The 22,138-nt window shown below is 42.5% G+C and overlaps 1 protein-coding gene across 1 annotated transcript in view; it reads left to right on the forward strand.

Moving 5' to 3' along the window:
• Nucleotides 1–22,138, forward strand: part of vav3 (vav guanine nucleotide exchange factor 3) — a 97,224-nt gene that overhangs the window by 16,390 nt on the left and 58,696 nt on the right. The window contains exon 2 of the mRNA XM_082546993.1: nt 1,144–1,260. Within this exon, the coding sequence (XP_082403119.1) occupies nt 1,144–1,260 (117 nt within the window). The remainder of the gene's footprint in view (nt 1–1,143; nt 1,261–22,138) is intronic.

The raw sequence follows: 22,138 nt of genomic DNA on the forward strand, positions 1-22,138 counted from the left end.
TATATAGATAAATCTATTGGACAATATAAATGCTGATACTGATAGATTGGCAAATAGCGAATATTAGCTGATAATATTTAAATATTATCTGGCTCCAATAGCTAGTGCCAATACCAATAAATGCTTCTGTTTTCTTCAGTTTTTGTACTTATTTACTTCCAACTTTATATCAGGGACACAATAAACCTTCAGTTTAAAAATAAATAACGCTAGTGTAACGTCTTTCAGCTCTTTCTCAAACTATCTTTCAACATTTAGCCACTTTGAAAGTGATTTAACGCAGCACATTGTCCAAAGCTGAAATGGTGGCTGAACATAAACACACCACAACAGTATATATACAGATGTACTTGCCTGTGCGCCCAATATTATCAAATGTACAAGAGTTATGTAGCTATGCATTAATGTTAGTAATGTACTTTTGAATTTGGAAATGCAGCAACTATAACCAGCCAGCTTATATGTTTGGTGATTGTTAATGAGCTGTGTTTGAAGCATTGCTTTTTAAATTGTATTTGAAATAACCAATTTCTCTTGGGATTTTAGCTTTTAATTTGCTCTTGTGCAGCAATTTGCTGAAGATAAACATCACAATCATAACTTTATGGAGGTTTTGACTCAGTTCAGACTGTGAGATCCAGATAATGCAATGACATAATTAGTGTATACACGTGGCATGTGCAGTTAGCCAACTATTCAACTGATAAGTCAATAATAAGGACGTTTCTTAAAATTTCTGTTTCGTTTACATGACGATAGCAGAGACGATGTACTGTATGGGGAGGAGTAACCAAGATCTCGGCCTTTCTCTCCCTGCTCTGTTGAATTATCTTTTCCTTTATTATGTAGTACTTATTTCAACAGCAGATACATCATATTAGTGAAACACGACGCCTTTAAGCACAGCTTCCCCCCTCTCTCAGAGCTGCGGCCCTCCATTGTCTTAAACTGCGTGGCCTGATTTGACAGCGAGAGTGAAAGCTGTCAAGCACTATCCAAAAAGCAGAAACTGTACGGTGATGTCATAAAGACACGCGCACAGACACGCAGCCATTTGGAAAGAAAAGTGAAACATCACGATACTGCCTGTAAATTTACCGTCCTGCCACTGACACATGAACCTTTTCTGTCTCCCCGACACAGTTCCTGTGCCTGAAGAACATCAGGACTTTCCTGGCAGCGTGCAGCGACGTCTTTGGCATGAAGAAAAGCGAGCTCTTTGAGGCCTTTGACCTCTTTGACGTCAGGGACTTTGGAAAGGTAAGGCACGACTGCTACAGGCCCGATAAAGAACGTGACGGAGGCTTTGGCATCGGCAGCCTGCATCCACCCTCGCTGTGTGCGCCAGCTGTCCCCAAAGACTGTTCTGAATTAGTCAAATGTGCTGTTACACCCACTTTTGCCTTTGTCTTTAAGTCACGCAACTTGGAGCTACATTTTTATTAGTCTTTCAGTGATTTCTTTCTTAAAAGGCAGACTTGGTCTTTGTGAGAGCATCTGAAGTGTAATTAGAAGACACCGGTTTTCCCATCACAGGTGCTAATAAATGCAGTCTGAGGCCACAGTTTGGCTTGCTTCACACTCCCAAATCACGAGTAAAGCTGAAGTCAGCAACATGACCCAGCACTTTAATCGCTTCCTCTCATTAAAGTAAAAAAGTCAGCGTGCAGACGTTAAACGGGGGGGTTAAACGTCTGGCCTCCGGTTCGTTACTTTGATAGGGCTCTCAGTCTTCACTCGCAGGGCTGTGGAAGCGTCTGCGGCTCTCCGGCAGCCCTCGGGAAGTCCCCAGGAGGTTAATTTAGAAATACCAGGCTTGAGCAGAAAGAGGGTGCTGCTGCATTTTGGTGCACACGATGTGTTTACAAGATGACAGGGTCATAAATCCAGAGCTTAAAATGTGTGTATGTGAGAGCGAAAGACTGAAAAGCATCGATAGGAATGAAAAGTTACTCTGAAACACTAACTACTGGAGCACTGCGAGCTCACCGGTCAGGTGGCAACACTTGAGAGGAAAAAGTTAAAATGGGGTACTTCAGAAGAGCACAGCAACAACACTCAGTGCTCACCTTGTGTTAGAGTTCAACTCTGTGTTTCAGCTACACTTTCACAGCTCGCTTTGAATTATTGGAACATAATGAAGATCTTCTCCATCTTCTCTCTAGCTTTTGTTTTTAAACTGGTGTACTAAACTGAATTAAGTAGCTGAGAAAATTAAGCCAACCATTCATTAAGTCAGTTATAATTAAAAGATATTTGGACTGAGGCATGTTCCTTTCTTTATTTCCTGGTAGAGCGAAATACAAATACAAATCTGTATCCTTGCTTCTCAGAAACAAACAAATGTTAAGGTTGATTTATGCTTGTAATTGTACATTCTCATATTTTACTATTCAATTGTTAACTCCTGTCCTTCCAATAGGATAAACACAGATTTGTACAGGGCTTCAGTTCTGTGTTAACCAGATACGATTTGGTGGCAGGTCCATGCTAGCTGTTTTGTTTCTAGTCTTTATCCTGGGTTAGCTAGCTACAGCAATGTGAAAGAGAACAGTTTCACAGGATTGTATAAGGTCCTGTGTACCCTTACTGACTCCATAGGAATTAAGAGGTTAAGTAGCAGTCGGGGGCTTCTAATGGACTCGATTAACTGATCATCAGTGAGTGTGAGCACCTCTATAAAGCGGTCTTGGCAGTTTGTTGGTCTGAAGCATTCATACCAAATCATCACCCCTCATTGTGTGTGTTAACACAGTGTCACAATCTTTACAGGAATGGACGTCCCAGTAGAGTCAGAGCCTCATGTTCGTGACAGTACAGTTAGAAAAAGACCGAACAGGGATGGCTTGCTTTGAAAGATGACCAAGAAAAAGCCTCTTCACTCTATAAAGAACATGGCAGCGCAGCTTATGTTTGCAAATCAAAATCTGAACAAGCCTCATGACTTCTGTAACAACATCCTTTGTACGGATGAGACTGAAGTGGCGATATCTGGCCATGATGATGTACAGTGGGGCAAAAAAGTATTTAGTCAGCCACCGATTGTGCAAGTTCCCCCACCTAAAATGATGACAGAGGTCAGTAATTTGCACCAGAGGTACACTTCAACTGTGAGAGACAGAATGTGAAAAAAAAATCCATGAATCCACATGGTAGGATTTGTAAAGAATTTATTCGTAAATCAGGGTAGAAAATAAGTATTTGGTCAATAACAAAAATACAACTCAATACTTTGTAACATAACCTTTGTTGGCAATAACAGAGGTCAAACGTTTACTATAGGTCTTTACCAGGCTTGCACACACAGTAGCTGGTATTTTGGCCCATTCCTCCATGCAGATCTTCTCGAGAGCAGTGATGTTTTGGGGCTGTCGCCGAGCAACACGGACTTTCAACTCCCGCCACAGATTTTCTATGGGGTTGAGGTCTGGAGACTGGCTAGGCCACTCCAGGACTTTCAAATGCTTCTTACGGAGCCACTCCTTTGTTGCCCGGGCGGTGTGTTTTGGATCATTGTCATGTTGGAAGACCCAGCCTCGTTTCATCTTCAAAGTTCTCACTGATGGAAGGAGGTTTTGGCTCAAAATCTCACGATACATGGCCCCATTCATTCTGTCCTTAACACGGATCAGTCGTCCTGTCCCCTTGGCAGAAAAACAGCCCCATAGCATGATGTTTCCACCCCCATGCTTCACAGTAGGTATGGTGTTCTTGGGATGCAACTCAGTATTCTTCTTCCTCCAAACACGACGAGTTGAGTTTATACCAAAAGGTTCTACTTTGGTTTCATCTGACCACATGACACTCTCCCAATCCTCTGCTGTATCATCCATGTGCTCTCTGGCAAACTTCAGACGGGCCTGGACATGCACTGGCTTCAGCAGCGGAACACGTCTGGCACTGCGGGATTTGATTCCCTGCCGTTGTAGTGTGTTACTGATGGTGACCTTTGTTACTTTGGTCCCAGCTCTCTGCAGGTCATTCACCAGGTCCCCCCGTGTGGTTCTGGGATCTTTGCTCACCGTTCTCATGATCATTTTGACCCCACGGGATGAGATCTTGCGTGGAGCCCCAGATCGAGGGAGATTATCAGTGGTCTTGTATGTCTTCCATTTTCTGATGATTGCTCCCACAGTTGATTTTTTCACATCAAGCTGCTTGCCTATTGTAGATTCACTCTTCCCAGTCTGGTGCAGGTCTACAATACTTTTCCTGGTGTCCTTCGAAAGCTCTTTGGTCTTGGCCATGGCGGAGTTTGGAGTCTGACTGTTTGAGGCTGTGGACAGGTGTCTTTTATACAGATGATGAGTTCAAACAGGTGCCATTCATACAGGTAACGAGTGGGGGACAGAAAAGCTTCTTACAGACGATGTTACAGGTCTGTGAGAGCCAGAGATTTTCCTTGTTTGAGGTGACCAAATACTTATTTTCCACCCTGATTTACGAATAAATTCTTTACAAATCCTATCATGTGGATTCATGGATTTTTTTTTCACATTCTGTCTCTCACAGTTGAAGTGTACCTCTGGTGCAAATTACTGACCTCTGTCATCATTTTAAGTGGGGGAACTTGCACAATCGGTGGCTGACTAAATACTTTTTTGCCCCACTGTACAAGCACCACATATGGTAAATGAATGGCCTCAAACCTCAATGAGCCGAGGCGATGCTGTAACGAGTGGGTTGTGTTCCCTCTAGGATGATGTACAAATTCATGTAGAAAACGTCTTGCTACTAAAGGTGGTTCTACCAGCTATTGAATCATGGGATGTTGTTTTTTACAGTACTGTAGAGAGTCCTGTGACTATATTTCACATGACTATATTTGGTTCGAAGCTTTCAAACAGGAAATTAAAATGTTCTCACATAGAAGGATTTACATAGAATTTGCTTTTTTGATATTGGCCACATTAACCCGCTGCTACTATTTATTTGGAAGTAGTACATGAGGTAGAGCTTTTTTTGGTGCATGGTTACAGTTTCAATGGCTTACAGAACCTGTCAGTGAGAGACTGATAGAGTCAGACAGAAAGCAATAAGTTCAGGGTGTTGCTGCTGAAGAATCATTCTGGGGTCTGATTTTGGCCGGATTTTTCTCCACTGGTTTCAGTTGGTGGAGGGAGAACTTCGATGATTCTTGAGTGAATCCCACTTTGCCCTGAGTGACTCTACCATCTCTGAAATTAGACTGGAAGCTGGTTGGTAATCCTCGCTCGGCTGGCTCCGCAGAGGCTAATGGAGCGAGGCGGGCAGGCGATGAGCGAAGCTGCCATTTACGTGACTTTTTCAGTTTTTTTTATTTTATTTTATTTTTTTTGTTGTTTTAAAAATAGCTGCCGGCCTGCTTCTGAATAAAACATCAGCTGGCCTGTTTATTTGAGAGTTTATAGACTTAGATATAGAGTCTGTGCTGGGAATATCTCTGTCTGCTTCAGCAGTCGCACTGTGTAATCTGAAAGGTATTAAAGTCCTTGACTCTGCTACTTTAGAAGCTGGGAAGGAGCATTAAAGGGAGAAATCCTTAGAAAACATGACCAGACTAGGAAAATCAAGGGCGCGTTTAATTTGTAAAACTGCATCTGTCTGACTGCTTTTGAAATTTGAACGCGCCTCGGCACAGCGCCGTGATATCAGCCAGTCACAGAGACAAAAGCAGCAGGTCTGTCTGCAGACCTTTCTGTTCGGTGCAAGAACATCTGGTTTGAACATCTGTCTTGTAGACACATGAGGGCTTGTGGGTTCTGCAGGGAGAACAGAAACTTGGATGTGCAGGCCGTGCACACACTGACACACACCTGGCTGACAGAGAGGAAGAGCGAGAGGGCTCCAGAGTTGATCTGTGTGCGATATTTAGGGCAATAGAGCTGCGATATATCCCCTCACTGTTATATCTGTGGAAGTGTTTGGCAGCGTGGGCGAAGAATCCACAACGTGTGTTTCACTGTAAGGGTTACAGTCATTTTACCATACTGTGTGTCCACTGAATGTATAATAATACAATGCGTAGCTATTACATGGGTGTAATCAGTGTACTGTCTACATCCTGAAGCTTATGTGCCCCAGATGACATCACTAGCCTGATTGTGTTGCACACACACTGAAACAATATTGTTTTGTCTCCAAGCTCTTTTGTGTGCTAAGATGTGCACAAAATGCATGAGCTTTTAAAAAGACCCTTTCCTTACATATCATAGGAAAAATGTGCCATCTTGTGCTTAGTGTGAAAGTTTTACATGTTAGGAAAGTTTTAATGAATGAAAACACATACTGCCATCATCATCTCTGTCAGTGACTAATTGTCTCATTTCTATTTTATTGCTAATTCCAACTTGTGTTTTTTAAATAGAATCAAAGTGCTGACGGGATCTTTCCATGCTCACACAGTCACATGGTGGGCAGTTTATCCTGGAAACAATGACTCGCTTTTTTTTTTCTCAGCTTCAGTTTTTACACTTCAAGGAAACAAGATCGTGCAACAACCGGTAGCTTAAGAAGTGCTGGCTAGTTGATTTTTGTTTCCAGTCTTTAAAGAGTATTGCGCTGACCAAGCTTTTTTGGTTCTGTGGTCATCTGGATGACTGGTGGATGCTCAGGCCTCCACCCCTGTATAGTAACCCTCCATTATGTACTGTATCCCATTTTCTACAGCTTTGCATGTGCCAGAAGATGCTACACCTGCATATTGTTAGCTGTGTGTCATGTAAATCATCTGGTAATGAGTGACTACTCTTGCATGCTGTTGTTTTCGCAGCTGCGCCCGACTCATTCATCTGCTTCCAGATCCCTGCGTTTTCATTACGCGTTCTAGTTTCATTAATCAGGCAAGGGTTTCCAGGTTTCCACAGTCCTACGGTTACAGTTTGATTTCGTCTTCATATAATATCAGCAAGAGGTTACAACGGAGCAGGTATCCAGTCAGGAATCAACCTCTAACACAGCAATCCCCAACCCCCGGGTCACGGACCCGTTTGGTACCAGGCCGTGAGAGTTGAGGCTCGGGTGTGAAATTTATGGTTTTCAGGGTTTTTATTGTCATTTTTTATCGCTAACCCGGTTTCCCTTCTCCCGTGTGTTATGAATAAATCTTTTTTTTTTGGTACGGGTTTTATTTTGTTGTATTTATCCACGACACCTTAAAGGCCGGTCGGTGAAAATATTGTCAGGCATAAACCGGTCCGTGGCGCAGAAAAGGTTGAGGTCCGTTGCTCTAACAGTGGCTTTCTAGCTTTTCTTTCTTTTTTAAATATAATATGATGCAGGTTGTTTTGGGTTATTTCTTTTTTTTGTTCTTTATGTTTTGGATGGGGTGTCTAAAAGAGGTCTGGACCCTTGAAAGCAACTGTCCTTCTTGGAGGACAGCAGGGAGATAGGGGTTATTGATTGCTGTCTTCCTCCTCAGTTGACTGTGATAAATTTAACTGTGGAAATCCACTAAAGCCTGATGCATCTCCTGACCAGCCACCCCCCCATCATTTCTCCCTCTCTGTCTATTTCCTTTGTCCTTCAGCTGTACTGCTGATCACTGTGGTCAGATATCATATGTCTAATGGATCCTCGGGTTGTATCCCTGCACCACAGGGCTGAGCTGCAGGAACAGTGAGTCGCAACTGCTTCGGAGGCACATTTTAAAGGCTACAATTAGGTTATGATCAGAGTAATTGCTGGTCATTATTTTGTTCTCCGCCCCAGATATGGTAGAGATACCTCACGGGTTGTTGCTAACATCTTTCCAGCATGGCGTTGGAGGTTGGTGGTGTCGTAGGTGTCAGTCGATTAAACCTGCAATTAAACTCTCAGCCTCGCGGAGCAGTGAACCCACCTACAACAGACTAATTAGTCTGGCTTTGAAAGTGTAGCCTTCTCTCCCATCATGGTGTAATGACTTTTCTGCTTTGTGACAACACAACAAAAGGTTACAAAGATGTCAGTAACACAGAAAGGAGCTCGGTTTATGGCTGTTTTCTGTGGTTTTTTTAATGCTAAATGAGGCCTTCAGAGAGAGAAGCCGGTCCAAACCTCTGCAAAAGCAATTAATCAGATTTTATTGGCAGGCGGCTCGAGACCACAGCTTTCTCTGGTGGACATTTCAACGTACAGAATGCATGTGCAAGCCTTAACTTTAAAAATCACTGCATTCCAGTTGCATTGTGCATGCTGGCTGACTGGCACATCTACTTTTAATGGAGCTGCAAAATTTATACTCCTTCCGCTCTTGGTGTGCTGCAGTGACTTTGTGCATGAAGAGAATCTGTTCTTCATCCTCAATCCATAGATCTGTGTACGTGGCTCGCTGTAATTAGCTCAGAGATGCAAGGGTGTCATCCACAAATATCTGAAACTTCACACAGGTGAATGGCTCAAGGACTCTAACATTTTAACCACGAAGGATGCTATCATATCCTACATCCCTTTGAGTTCAGTAGGTGTTCCAGAGAATTCTCCACAGTCTTGTTACCAGAGAAATGTTGGCCATTCAGTGCTTTTTGTAGACCTTGAGTTCCAGCGTGTGTGAAAAAGCTTCCTTGGTTCACTTGCTGTGCACTTGGGCTTAAAGTCAATCCCAAAACAATTTGACAGAACCTGCTGAAAGCTCTGTGGATAATTCATGGACTCCTGGTGACTGACTGCACGGCAGCTGATTTCACTGGAAACACACTTCTCATAACAACTGGCTTCTTCAAGCATGAGCGCGTGCACTCGTGCAAAAAGCAGAAAACCCATCACGCACACACACACACACACACACCAACTGCCCGAGCCCAGTTGTGTCTTTCTAAAGACCCCCCCCGCAGCTCTGCTTGCCGGCTGCAGGCTCTTTGATTGTTTCAGAGTGTGAAAGAAAAAAACTTGATGATTGTGGACATCTGTTGGAGCTCTCCGTGTGAGCTGAGTTGAAGCCTAGCTTGTGGCAACCATCACCTTACTCTGTGCACACACAAACGGAGCTGAAGAGTAGGCTGTCATGGGAACTCGGGATCTTTTGGTTATGGATGTGTGAGCTGAAGACAACATATGCTTAATTTCTTGCTCTGTCCAATTTCTGCATTGCAAATTTTTCCTTGGATTACATTTTTCATTTAGTCAACTCACAGGTGACAAAACATACACAGATTTCTCCAACAACCCTTTCTTTGCTTTTGGTTATACTCCATCCACTATGATCATATTTGACTTTCTTTTAAATATATCAGGGAGGCAACTGAATGTCTGCAATTAAGCTGATTAAGAGAAGAATGGAAGCACGAGGCTCACTGTAATAGCTTTTGTGGACAATTAGATGAAACCGGGGAAGGCCGGCACTCACATGGCCAGAGTGAGGCAGAAGCTAAGACTCATCACCACGGCTACCAGCGTCCTCAAAGAAAAGCTAAAACTTGCCCTCAAACAATAATTCTGTGACATTTGAAAAGCCTCACTGGCCTTCTAACGTTGAATTAGGGAAAAACTTGCCTGATAGTGTAGGTTGTAGTGTTTGCATACGAGTGTGTGAGAGTGCCTCTATATTTGCGTGCATGCTACAGTGACTCCTCCGAGGACTGATTCATCTCAAGTCTCAGTAAGCAGCAGGAAACAGGAAGAGGAAACGGTCACCACAGAACCCCTCTGGGGTTGTTTCTATATTCAAATTTGCCTTCAGGTGTAAGGGTGCATGTGCACTGCTATCTGTCTGCATGTGCTGCATTTTGACTCATGCCTTTAAAATCCAAACCACCCATGGTGGCCCCATGGTGCCAACCAGCCTGTCGAGGCCTACAGTATATTTTGTGTAAGTGTGCTCTGGTGAGCCAGGCCTAGACAATTGGACTCCTCCCCACCACCCCCACCACCACTCTCCACCTCCTCAGTCTTGTTCTGCCACAGGCTCTATCAAGCCCGCACTCTTCCTGTGACCGGGCTCCGGCCCTGGAAGTGGAAGTGTGTGTGTAAATGTGGGAGAGTTTATGACACAGAGAGGAAAAAGAGTGTGCTCTGACTGGAAAACTGGGTGGAAGGGGAATTTATATTTATATTCTTGCCACTTTTGGTCAGTGGTGTGTGTGTGTGTATCTTTGTGTAAAGACATTGTGTTGTATGTCCCTGCCCCATACCAGTTCAAAAGGGAGCCTCCCGTTGAGCATGAAACACATTAACCCTTCAGGTAGTGCTACTGTAAAAAGATTTAAAAGGAGCTCACTACTAAACCGATCCTTCAGTGAAGGTTTTTTTTTACTTATAAAAGCAACACCGTCATTCTAATTCTTTGCGTTTGCATCTCAAATGAGAGTTGTGGCCTTCTTGTCATGTCGATTGACATCAGGAAACAGTAAGAGGCCAACGGCGGTTGTGCTTGCAGCGTTCTTATGGTAAAGGCTTTGTGTGTTAGGCTGCTGTTCGGTATTGAGGTTACCTGGGCGTTTAAACATGGCAGGTATTTTTAGGCCACTGCCGACACCGGGCCAGCCAGAGAGCATGTGAAGCTAAGCCACCGCGGTCAGGAAAGACGACAGAGACTGAAGCGAAGGACTGAAAACCTCCCTCCTCCCCTCTCTGCCCTACATTCTGACAGATTTTCTTCTTACCCCTGCTTCAATATGGACTGTTTCGCTACCTGGAATTACTGACCTACATCGCAGTGTGGCTAAATGCTACAGATGCATTTGAGGGCATTTTTGTTATTTTCTTTTTTCCATTCTTAAGACAATGACGTAAATGTTTGGTTTAACTGTTATTTCGAGCAGTAATGGACTACATTTCATCGGCGGGGATTGCTTCAGTTTTTGACATTAGTTTAGTGTCTTTTCCAACCTTACAAGCAACTTCCATTATCTCTTGTTTTGCGTGAATACCTGTTGGGACCTGGAAATTGTAGCTGGAGATCTGCTCTTAAAATTTGTAGTGGGACGATTGTTGCTTGTGCAAACTGGATAATGAGGAGTCTTTTCATCCGGCTGTGAAGGCAACAAAAAACTTGATCTTTCTCTGTTACGTAAAAGTTCATACAATTCATGCAAAATCAAAGATGCTCACATTTTTAAAACAACACATTTTGCTGTTAGATGTCTTAAGCGTGTGGCTCGAGTTCCTGAAGTCTTGTTGCAATACGATTTGTAAGCAACCCCTGGAGACTCAAGAACAGTCAAATTTTGAACAGGACGTCTTATTTTTGCAGTTTGCTAAAAAAAAAGAAGACAAAATCCAGATTTCTTGTAATGTTACTGTTCCATCTCTTTTGATCTCATCACTCCGTAGATACAGTTACATTTGTGCAAACTGCCATATCAGACCTTACTGTACCCACATACAGTAAGGTCTGATAGTGGGTCTCAGGATTTCATTCAGCAGTCGGGGTGATGTCGGCCACCACACTGAGGTCAGTGAGACCCTCCAAACCAGTCATTGTGAATGATGCTTCAGGCAGACGTCTCCAGACTCTTTCACGCCTGTCACATTTCCTCAGTGTGAATCTGCTGCCATCAGTGAAAACAACAAGGTGGTGGATCTCCCAGTTCTGGTGTTCCCCGAAAAATGCCAGTTGAGCCATGCAATGCTGGACTGTAAGCACCGATCGCACTTAAACTTACAGTTTGGTGAAAACAAGCATATGAGTGGCCCTGAAGGTCATTTTGTAGGTTTCCTGGCGGACTTCTCCCATTCCAAATACCAGATATACCAGTTCCACTTCTAAGTTAATGCTTCTATCCAGCTCTCCTCATGTAGTGGGTGATCTGGGTATCTCCACGTATGTGCCATCCTGAAGAAGTTGGACTGTCTGTGCCACATGAATGGGCTGCAGGTGTCATCTTAAGCTACCAGCAGTATCAAGGACATTAGTAACAATACAAAAAAGTACTAGGAGGTATCAGTCAGGAGGGAGAAAGAGAGAGCAGCAGTCCTTGGCCACCATATGCAAATCTGTTTCCTTTTTGGAGCTTGTCTAGTTTTTGCCTCTCAGGTGCACCTGTTGTCAGTTAAATGTGCGTCAAAGGAGTTAAAATTGATTCACAAAGGTTGATATTTCCTAACTGGGTAGATATCCAACTGATCAACTGATTAACTGATTAACTGATTAACTGATCAAGCACACACATCCATACATATGCAATAATACTAAGTGCAATAATCCTTTCTGTCATCGTTGTATTTTTACTCAGTTGTATATAGTATTTGTATTTGTATTCTATTTTTATCTTATCGTATATTTATTTTATTTTATTCTACTGTATATAGTATTTTATTTTATTCTATTCTGTACAGTTGTGTACTGTATTTATTCTTATTGTATTCTAATTTTTGCCTCATAACTTTTGCACTGTCCACTTCCTGCTGTGACAAAACAAATTTCCCACGTGTGGGACTAATAAAGGTTATCTTATCTTATCTTATCCTTGCAGTTTAGCTGACCTGGTGCCATACTGTGAGTTTCATGTGTTAATTGACACGAAACTCCACTTTTTTTCAAGTTTTCTGACACAATAAACTCAGATTTCTCCATACTAGCCGTATTTATACACACTATTCATAGACGAAACACCCAAACTCCACTGTGCTGCTTACAGATGAGCGTTGGAGGTGAATTTATTCAGAACGTGAGTTGCCTGTGGTCAGTGTTCTCTTCCAGATGAGCAGCGATTCACCGAGAATGTTTAGATTCTGCATGTTTATTTCGCTCTCTTCAATCCACTTTCTCCCCGCTGTGCAGCCAGTTTCCCCTGGGCGCCCGCTAGCTTCATCTGAAAGGAGATGAATGAGGGAGATTTTGTTTTCAACAAGGGCAATCCCTCGCTGACACATCTTTAAAAACTTTCACCAAAAACCTGTCAAGAGGTGCCGGAGGCAGCATCTGTCATCTCTGCGTCAGAGCTAACGGCACTGAATCACAGGGACGTTTACGTCCTTCTGATTTCGCCGAGATGCTTTTCTGTAATGTAAAGATTGTGCAGAATCGTTGCAGAGGACTGTGTGCGTGTCAACAAAGCTTTTTCCAGATGCAACTGTGGAGAAGGAAGGGGGGGTTGGGGTCTTTTCCTCTTTGTGTTGCTTCGGAGTGGTGGAGGTGGAGTGGGTGGATGCGCTGTCATTCAAAAGTGGGGGCGATTCTAAATAGCTAATCTCCATCCTCCACGCTCTTTGAATTCTATCCCATCGTAGCAACTGCTCCGAGTTATATAATATCCAAAAAAGAGGCAGTTTTGATGAGCTCACATGGGGAGAAGTTTGCGCAGTAAATGAAATAATGCATGAAGGCAGCCGTGTGATTCATCTTACATGAAAAGCTGCAGTTTGGGTTTCTGGGTGAACGTGGTCAAGATTCTGATGGGGATTATAGTAATATAATATTAATCACTGTGTGGTTATTTGATGAGATTTAATCCATAAATCCATCAAAACAATATCCACGAAACAAGAGAAGCAGCTAAAATTGCTTTTGTTGGACATAAGACAGTTTAAGAAACGATGATTTTGGCTTGACTTTAGCGGCAGACATGCAACAGAGGAGTATTCCTTTTGTTTAAACACAATGAAGCGCCCTCATTTAATTAGGAAACGTGTGTTTACTTCAATTAAAATCCTAATAGGATTCAGTAAATTCAACAACAGCCTCCAAATGGACAGTTTTTCATTAGTTTCTAGGGACATGTCATCATAAAAAGAAGCATGATGGAAGATGGCGTGCGTGATGCATTGCAGATCGTGTCTTCGGGGAGGTGTTAATCAATGGAGTCTGATGTGTGCGATTTCTCAAACGGTGCAGCTGTTTTATGTGCACTCGCTTTCTTAGGTTTGACTGTTTAAGCTTCTACTTGTAACAAGGAAGCAGCTCGAAAAATATCCAGTGAGCAGCAGTTCTCTGGGGGAAAATCCCATGTTGTTGCCAGAGGTTAGAGGAGAATGGACAGACTGGAAATGATGGGAAGGGAACAGTAACTTCAACCCAAGATATGCAGATGACCATCTCTGAACGCACACCATGTCAGACTTGAGGCGGATGGGCCAGAGCAGCAGAAGACCACAGCGAGTGTAACTCCTGTCAGCTAAGAACGGGAACACGAGGCTGTGATTGCTGAGTGAGTTCTCAAAGGTTGCCTGGTCTGACGTTTGGAGGGTAGAGTCAGAATTTGGCATAAACAGATTACACCCTACTATCATTTACTTTCCATTTAAATTCTCAGCCTGGCTTTTGTTCTTGCTCTTTTTTGCATTTCTTTATTCATTTCTCATTTTTCTTCTGCTTTTTTCCACTCAAAACTATGTATAAAATTGAATGTTAACTGCAAATATATGATGAGACCCTAAAAATAACCCTCTACAAACAAGTTTATTAGAGTTGATGTACTCATCAGAAAGCTGCTTTTCTGTAGCTGAGTTCCTCTAAGCCTTCGTAATGGACAGATGGATAGATCTGACAAGCTGGCTATTTGCGGCCAGCGCGTTAGCAACACAGATCCAGAAGTGCCGACACGTTTGTTGCATTATAGAGGATACGAATGTATTTGGTTATTCAGTCTGGCCTTTTTTTGGCTGCAGTTTCAGAGTCAGTTTACGATTTCATCAGTTGGTTTGATGTGTCATGTTATGTACATCAAGAAGAGCTTCCACATTACCATAACTTACATCAGAATTAACTCGGGCTGCTTTCGCAGCTCTACTTTTTCATCTGCACAGGTCTGTCGAACTCATTTTAGTCTGTGAACCACATATAGTTTTGATAACAAATGTGGGCTGAACCAATAATGCGATTACATAACTTCCCTTCTTTGCATACAGAAAAATTACCAATCATATTTTCACAACAATTTTCAAAACATTTGGTGTAGGACAGTGGTGTCCAAATCCAGGCCTCAAAGGCTGCTGTCCTGCAAGTTTTAGATGTGTCCTTGATCCATCACAGCTGATTTAAATGGCTAAATTACCTCCTCAACATGTCTTGAAGTTCTCCAGAGGCCTGGTGATGAACTTATCATTTGATTCAGGTGTGTAGACTCAGGGTGAGACCTGAGGTTTGCCAAGCCTGGCCGAGGAGGCAGCATCGGCCCGCCAAAGGCTCCAATCTGGCCCCTTGGAAGGTTTTGGAGAATGTGAAGGAGGAAATAAACGGCCATTCATATCACACCTAAATAAAAAAGTAATGGATCAACAATTAAATAACAGAACTATCTAGTCTAGTGATTTATGATTTTTACACTGGGTTTTCAGTGCAATGAGCTGTAATTTTACACATGTATTTTTTACAATTTAAGCCCAAAGCAGCATTTCTTTATTATGTGGAAAAACTATAGCACGCCTTAAATGTGTAGTAAAACGTCTTTACACTCTCAGAAAGGGAAGTTTCACTTTACAGGCCTCCTTCATTGCACAGTTTAATTTGACAATCCTGGATGAGATGATTAGCTTTAATCCAGCTTGTTGAATCTTGTATACACTACCCTTGATAATAAGATGACCAATAAAAGGTGGTATATTAATATACGCTTCTGGCCTGACATGAGGAAAGTCTGCATTTACTTTGCTTTTATTGTCTGGAGCCAATATGAAAGGCGTTATTACTTTATACCACCGAGATTTGGATTTATGGTAACATTTCATTGAGGATTTAGCTCATGCCGCTCGACAGTCGACAGTATAATCCGGCGATGACGAAAAGAGGTCGTAAAATACCTGACATGTAAACTAGCACGATGAATAGCTCTGCGAAGTGCAACAAGATTGATAACCCTGATTCAGTCTTTGTTTACCTACATTCAGAGCGGCTGTAAATCAAGAAAAAAGCAGAGCGAAGGATGTGTCTTCTGAAGCTCCCGGCTCTATGTTTCTTCTCTGAACTGGGCGACAGTTTCCTCTTCTGAGTGGCTCCTAAGACTCGGCTCTCTGGTGCACCACAGATCTGTCGACTTTTCTGACCTTCCAGCTCTTAATTACATTCTCCTGGTGTCCCCGGTGGATTCAGCCCCCAATTAAACGACTGAAGTAAAAGCGAATAAAAGTTTGAGTTTTAAATTCAAGTCAATTTGGCCAATGCTGTTAAAAAACAACCCAGCTATTTTATATAAAGCGGTTTACATGTTTCTTTGTTAGTCTGCCAGCTGTGGAGAATCTTTAGCGAGTAACGATCGTTGCTGTTGTCATTCATCAGCGCTCCCGTCGTGCTTCTGCAGTTTGTCAGCCTACATAAAAGCAGCAGACATTCGAGGACGTGTTTGTGTCCCAGTCCTGACCCAAACAGATCTCAAACTTGTTTTCTAATTAATTTGCCTGTGATTCCATTTTCACAGCACTCACTCACATCCCCCGTTTGGGTTCATAATATCCTGTGGGGTGAGACGGGGCAGACTAAAACTGAGGCGCATGCTGAAGCTCTTTGAAGGACGCTGCAGGATCAAAGGCTCTCAAAAAAAAAAAATTGCCGAGGAATGTCCATATGGATTTTCACTGACTGCCTTAGGACGTCGTTTTCAGCACAGACATCCCACTCGAGCTTGCTCTTACACTTTGTTAAGGTTTCTGGCAGTCTTTCAAGTCTCTGCTCGCCAAATGATCCCAACTAGGAGCTGAAATGTGCAGCCTTTAAACACTGTCCTTGTAGCTTCACTTAAAGAAAAGCACTACTAAAACCAGTTTGTATTTTCCCCTCAAAGAGGCTTTGGGGAGATTGTTTTCCCCTCGTTTGCTTCATTTCATCCCCAGTTAACTGCGAGATAGTATTTCAGCAGCGAGGGACTGATATTGTCATGTCAATGTGATGAAACAATGGAGATTGTGCTGCAGATTGGCTCAGGAGTGGGTGGAAGAGATGAGGTTATGTCTTTAGCACGGCTGCTGCAATGAAGTCAATGATAATACCAGCAGTGAACACAATAGCAAGAAGCTCTGGCTTGTGTCGTACTAACTTCGAGTGGGGGGTCCTCCATGAAGGATTCATCTCTGTATGTAGGCTTTTAGCCTGCAAGGACTGCTGAGAATCTTTTGTGTAAACACTTTTGTTGAGCATAAAAGTGGATTAAAAAAATAGAGTGGAAATGTAGCCATAAAATATCAAAATGTACCACAGTTTCGCTGCTCAAGGACAGCAAGGACAACTTTAAGACCTCGACACAGTTGACCTGTAAAATCTGCACGAATTATCTGAATGTTAAAAGCATTTTTTAGACTCGCCTGTTCTTTTTTGGCCTTTTTCAACTTCATTCAATCCGGTTGTTCAGTGATGACGTGACGAATCCTACTTCCGGGTCTAAAGTAGTCTGCGTTTAATATGGCTTTTATGTTGTTAACATGTTTAATGCTATGTATTTTCTTCTATTTGATCTCAAAAAGCTCCTAAAACAGTCAGTGATCCCTGTTGACCTCCCTCGGCTTTTATTACCGCTAATCATTTATTTAAGCTCAGTTTTTAAAACCTTAGGATGTAACTACAGCCCAGCCCATGCAGCAGTATATGAATGACTAACCTCGTATTGTGGATGGATTATCTCAGTTGTTCTCCTGGCTGAAGTTTGGTCCTTTTACAGCATCCTGCCATGCGATTACATTTGTTTCTGACCACCGAGAAAACTCACGTTAACTTTTATCGAGTGGAAAAAAAGTTAGCTTGTTTATATTATGCTAACATAGCTATGTCGCTAGCGGTCACGTAGCACATCATTATATACCAGCTAGCCAAACTTCAGTAACCCTACAAACGTCACTGCTGTTTAGTTTTCTGTCTTCATTTATGCTGGAAGTGATAAGAAAGCTGTATGTTTTAATTTGTTTCCAAAACCCCGCAGTCAGGACATGCTATATTGTATTTAGATAGAAGCTAGCGAGCTAACTCCCTGCTAACTTCTAACTCCGTTAAATGTCATAAATTCCGTTTTCATGGATGCCTGGATGTTAAACTCAATTGTTACACCTGGTAGAGCAGAACGCTGATCATTTTATTAAAGATGAAAGACTTTAGACAGTTTTTCAACTCTCAGTAATGTCATACTGATCGTTTGATATATGGACCTGCAGCGGAGTTTAGACCCAGACAGGCTAGTGACGTCAGACTGAACAACCGGATAGACACAATGAAGAGAGGACAGGAAAGCAGGGGCAAAGACAGAAGACACGCGGCGAAGGACGCAGGTTGGACTCGAACCCGGCCTGGCTGCTCTCAGCCCTTTGGCATGTGATCACCCGCTCAACGCATTGAGCTAAGCTGGCGCCCAGGTTTGCTGCTTTTTAATGCAGCTGTTCACACTTTTTTTTTTTTACTTTTTGGAACTTTTTGGTGCTTTTTCCGAACATCCAATCTGACCAATCAAATGCTGCATTTGGCAATAAGTTTGCTGTGTCTCAAAACACAGAGCAGTACTGAATATCTAATGATGTGGAAATAGTAAAATAAAACTATTTTACCTCAGGCGCACAGCTAGACGCCGCTCCTGGTCAATCAGATCTCTGAAATGATTCCTCTGCCCGCGCAGATGTGGTCCCAGCTCTGCCAGCAAGAACTCAAGCTGCCCCGCTGACATCCTGAAATATGTATGAAAGTTTTCAGTTTTTTGTGGTCAGTTTGTAGTCAGGTTTGTATTCACCGAACACCTTTGAACAGGCTTTGGATGCATGCAGGTAAAGTGTCTTTAGAGCTAAAGGGAAACGGGATGTGAACATATCTGACAAACATTTAGCTTTTTGTTAGCTTTTAAAATAATTTGCACGAATAAACAATGACAGATGCAAAGATTTCTGCTTGCTCTACTAGAAGCCTGAAAAAACTGGTGCTTGCTCTCAAGACATCAGACTGGATAAAATGCTAAAGACTGTCCAAAGAAACGACATTGAACTAGCATTCATATACAGAGATGTGAATCGTTAACAAGATGAAAGACATGAGCAATATTGGCAATATTGATTCTAAATGAGCAAAAACCTTTATTAGTTATATTTATGTACAAAAACATAAAATTTATGACAGAGCCCAGGTTTTAGATGTGCACAGGGGTTTCACTGCATGGCAGGTATTCCCTAAAGAAGAAAGCCAAGGTGTTTCAGTCTTCCACCACGTCATGTTCACTTATGAGGTCTTCCTTGATTTCACGGCGCTCTCTATGTGCATGTATGTGCTGGCGCGTCTGCTTACTGCTGGCCAGTTGTGAGCAGCCTGCTGATTCAGGCACTGTGAAGCTCAGCTGGAGTTAAATAATCTGCCAGAAAAGTGAGGATTTGGCAGATCAGATGTGTGTATTTGGGAACATCACTTGTTTTGTGTTTTTTCACGTTGTGTGAAAACCATGCAAATGTGTGATCACATGTGAAAAACGCTCCCCCACTGATGTGAATGTCAACCATTCAGAGAGGCTGAAGACAAGCATGTGTGTGAGTGAAGGATCTGCTTGTGAGGCTGGGACTACATGTGTGAGCGACTGTGTGTGTGTGTCCTGAGGGGCTGCGGTCCGTGGAGGTTGATGTGATTTACCTGGACAGTGAGGATGACCTTACTTCTAACCTTACTCTGCTGAGAGAAAGAAATGAAGGCAAAACTCAGACGCTTGTTGTTTGTTGTGAATATTTGCTCTAGGATTACACAGAGACTGATGAGCTCAAATTAAGACATGGAGTGAAGCTGCGATGTTAAATTAGCTGTCAGCTATCACACTAATTTCATGCTGGAATACAAGCTCTTGAGCATCAAACAGCCCTCAAACTTACAGATAATTAGTTAATTAGTTATTAATAGCACTTTCAAAATCTTGTTTTGGTAAGGAAAATCCCTGCTTGTTTCCAGTTATCAGCACATCTGTTATTAATTGGAATAGATAGAAACCAAAGCTGTTTTTACTTGGCTAGGCTGTGGGACATTTTCACGATAGATGGAAATAACTAATATGCGAGCATAGGGAGAAACGAGAGAGAAATGCAAGCAAGCTGGTTTAAAAGCTACCACATAGGTACATTACACACACGCACAGAGATACACGCTAAGTGCTAAGTAACTTGATCGACCTCTGTCAGTCAAAGTGGCCATGTCCTCGAGTCCAGTATGAAGGTGGATGAGATAAAAAAAAGCTCTGTTGAGTTGAGCCTAGTCTATAGTGCTCCTCTTGGAAAAACAAATGTGTTTGGCACAATAAAACACCGGGAGAGGTTTAGTAAAGATAAAAAGATTTTTAAAAAGTTACTTTATACCTATTCTGTAAATGTGTTTTGTGATCATCAATGGTATAAAATGTGGATGTAGCATCTGAAGGCCACCAGGTGGCGATAGCTGTGTTTGCAAAAACACTTCCAGTCCTGTGGACGTCAGTGAGAAAACCGCTTCCTGTCTCGACCTAATGAGTTTATGGGCTCAGTCACTCATGTCGGGTCACACTGAGTAACGTCCATGCTGTGTTTCAAATTGGAAGATGATCTAATAATGTGCTAACGGCTAACAACTTGTCAACCACAAGTCTTTTAATAGTGAGCTCGCTGTTTCACGCCCCCTTCTGGCCACACCCACTGCTCATCAAAATAGCACCTTAGAAACCTGTTAGTGACATCACGGCAGCTATGTCCATGTTTTTAATGTTATGAAGTCAGGAGTGTGCGGGGACTGACTCGCTTTTGGAGCCAGTCTCTAGTGACCACTGTCAAACCTGCAGTTATTTAAGAGATCTGATTTTTTGAACTTTTGAGCTAAACTGGTTCCCTGGTTCATTTTTAAGTCCTTGAGTCTGACACTTGATTAAATCTGAAAGTCCCTGCGGTTTGACTCAGAAGCCGTCTCAAAGAGCTGAAGAGGAGGAACTCTGCAGTCTCTGAGGTTTCTGAGACTGCCTCTTGTTGTCATTTAAAAGAAGTTGTTTTTGCCATAGAAATAATGGAAAGCAGTGTTAGCTTGATGCAGAGAATGGCTGTCTAAATGACGCAGGCAGCAAAACACAGGGAAATGGCCGACGTGTGCTGCATGCTGCATTCCAATCAGCTATACATCTGTATATCCAAACACACTAATGATGTATTATGGGCCTTAATGAGCCGTGGCACTGATTGTCAAACACGCTCTCGCTCTCTCTTTCTGTGCCAATCAGGTTTTTATTCTCCCCTTTATATCTGGATTAGATTTTATGCACCAGCTGCATCCGTCAACTGGATGTACTCCCAAACAAGCATACACCCACATCCACGTGTGTGTGTGTGTGTGTAGACACAAATAACAATAATAAATCTCACGCCCAACAGCACAGTCACAAAACACAAGAAGCAAACTGAGATCAATTAGTCTAAGTAACACGTGTACTCCACCCCCCATGTCTCACTTACACCTACACCCGATATAAACCAGAGTGCATCGTGTTCACTCTCTCTGTGGTGCCGTTTGATGGCTTTTTCTTCTACATTGTTCCACTTTAACAGTAAATGTTTGATGGGAAAAGCAGTTGAACTGGAAGAGCTTTTTGGTTTTTCTTGCTGAAAATACAAACAAGATTTTTTTTGGACATTTGTTTCTGACCACCGAGAAAACTCACGTTAACTTTTATCGAGTGGAAAAAAAGTTAGCTTGTTTATATTATGCTAACATAGCTATGTCGCTAGCGGTCACGTAGCACATCATTATATACCAGCTAGCCAAACTTCAGTAACCCTACAAACGTCACTGCTGTTTAGTTTTCTGTCTTCATTTATGCTGGAAGTGATAAGAAAGCTGTATGTTTTAATTTGTTTCCAAAACCCCGCAGTCAGGACATGCTATATTGTATTTAGATAGAAGCTAGCGAGCTAACTCCCTGCTAACTTCTAACTCCGTTAAATATCATAAATTCCGTTTTCATGGATGCCTGGATGTTAAACTCAATTGTTACACCTGGTAGAGCAGAACGCTGATCATTTTATTAAAGATGAAAGACTTTAGACAGTTTTTCAACTCTCAGTAATGTCATACTGATCGTTTGATATATGGACCTGCAGCGGAGTTTAGACCCAGACAGGCTAGTGACGTCAGACTGAACAACCGGATAGACACAATGAAGAGAGGACAGGAAAGCAGGGGCAAAGACAGAAGACACGCAGCGAAGGACGCAGGTTGGACTCGAACCCGGCCTGGCTGCTCTCAGCCCTTTGGCATGTGATCACCCGCTCAACGCATTGAGCTAAGCTGGCGCCCAGGTTTGCTGCTTTTTAATGCAGCTGTTCACACTTTTTTTTTTTTTACTTTTTG

The sequence above is a fragment of the Aulonocara stuartgranti genome, assembly GCF_965226115.1.
Source record: "Aulonocara stuartgranti genome assembly, chromosome: 9".
Taxonomy (NCBI): domain Eukaryota; kingdom Metazoa; phylum Chordata; class Actinopteri; order Cichliformes; family Cichlidae; genus Aulonocara; species Aulonocara stuartgranti.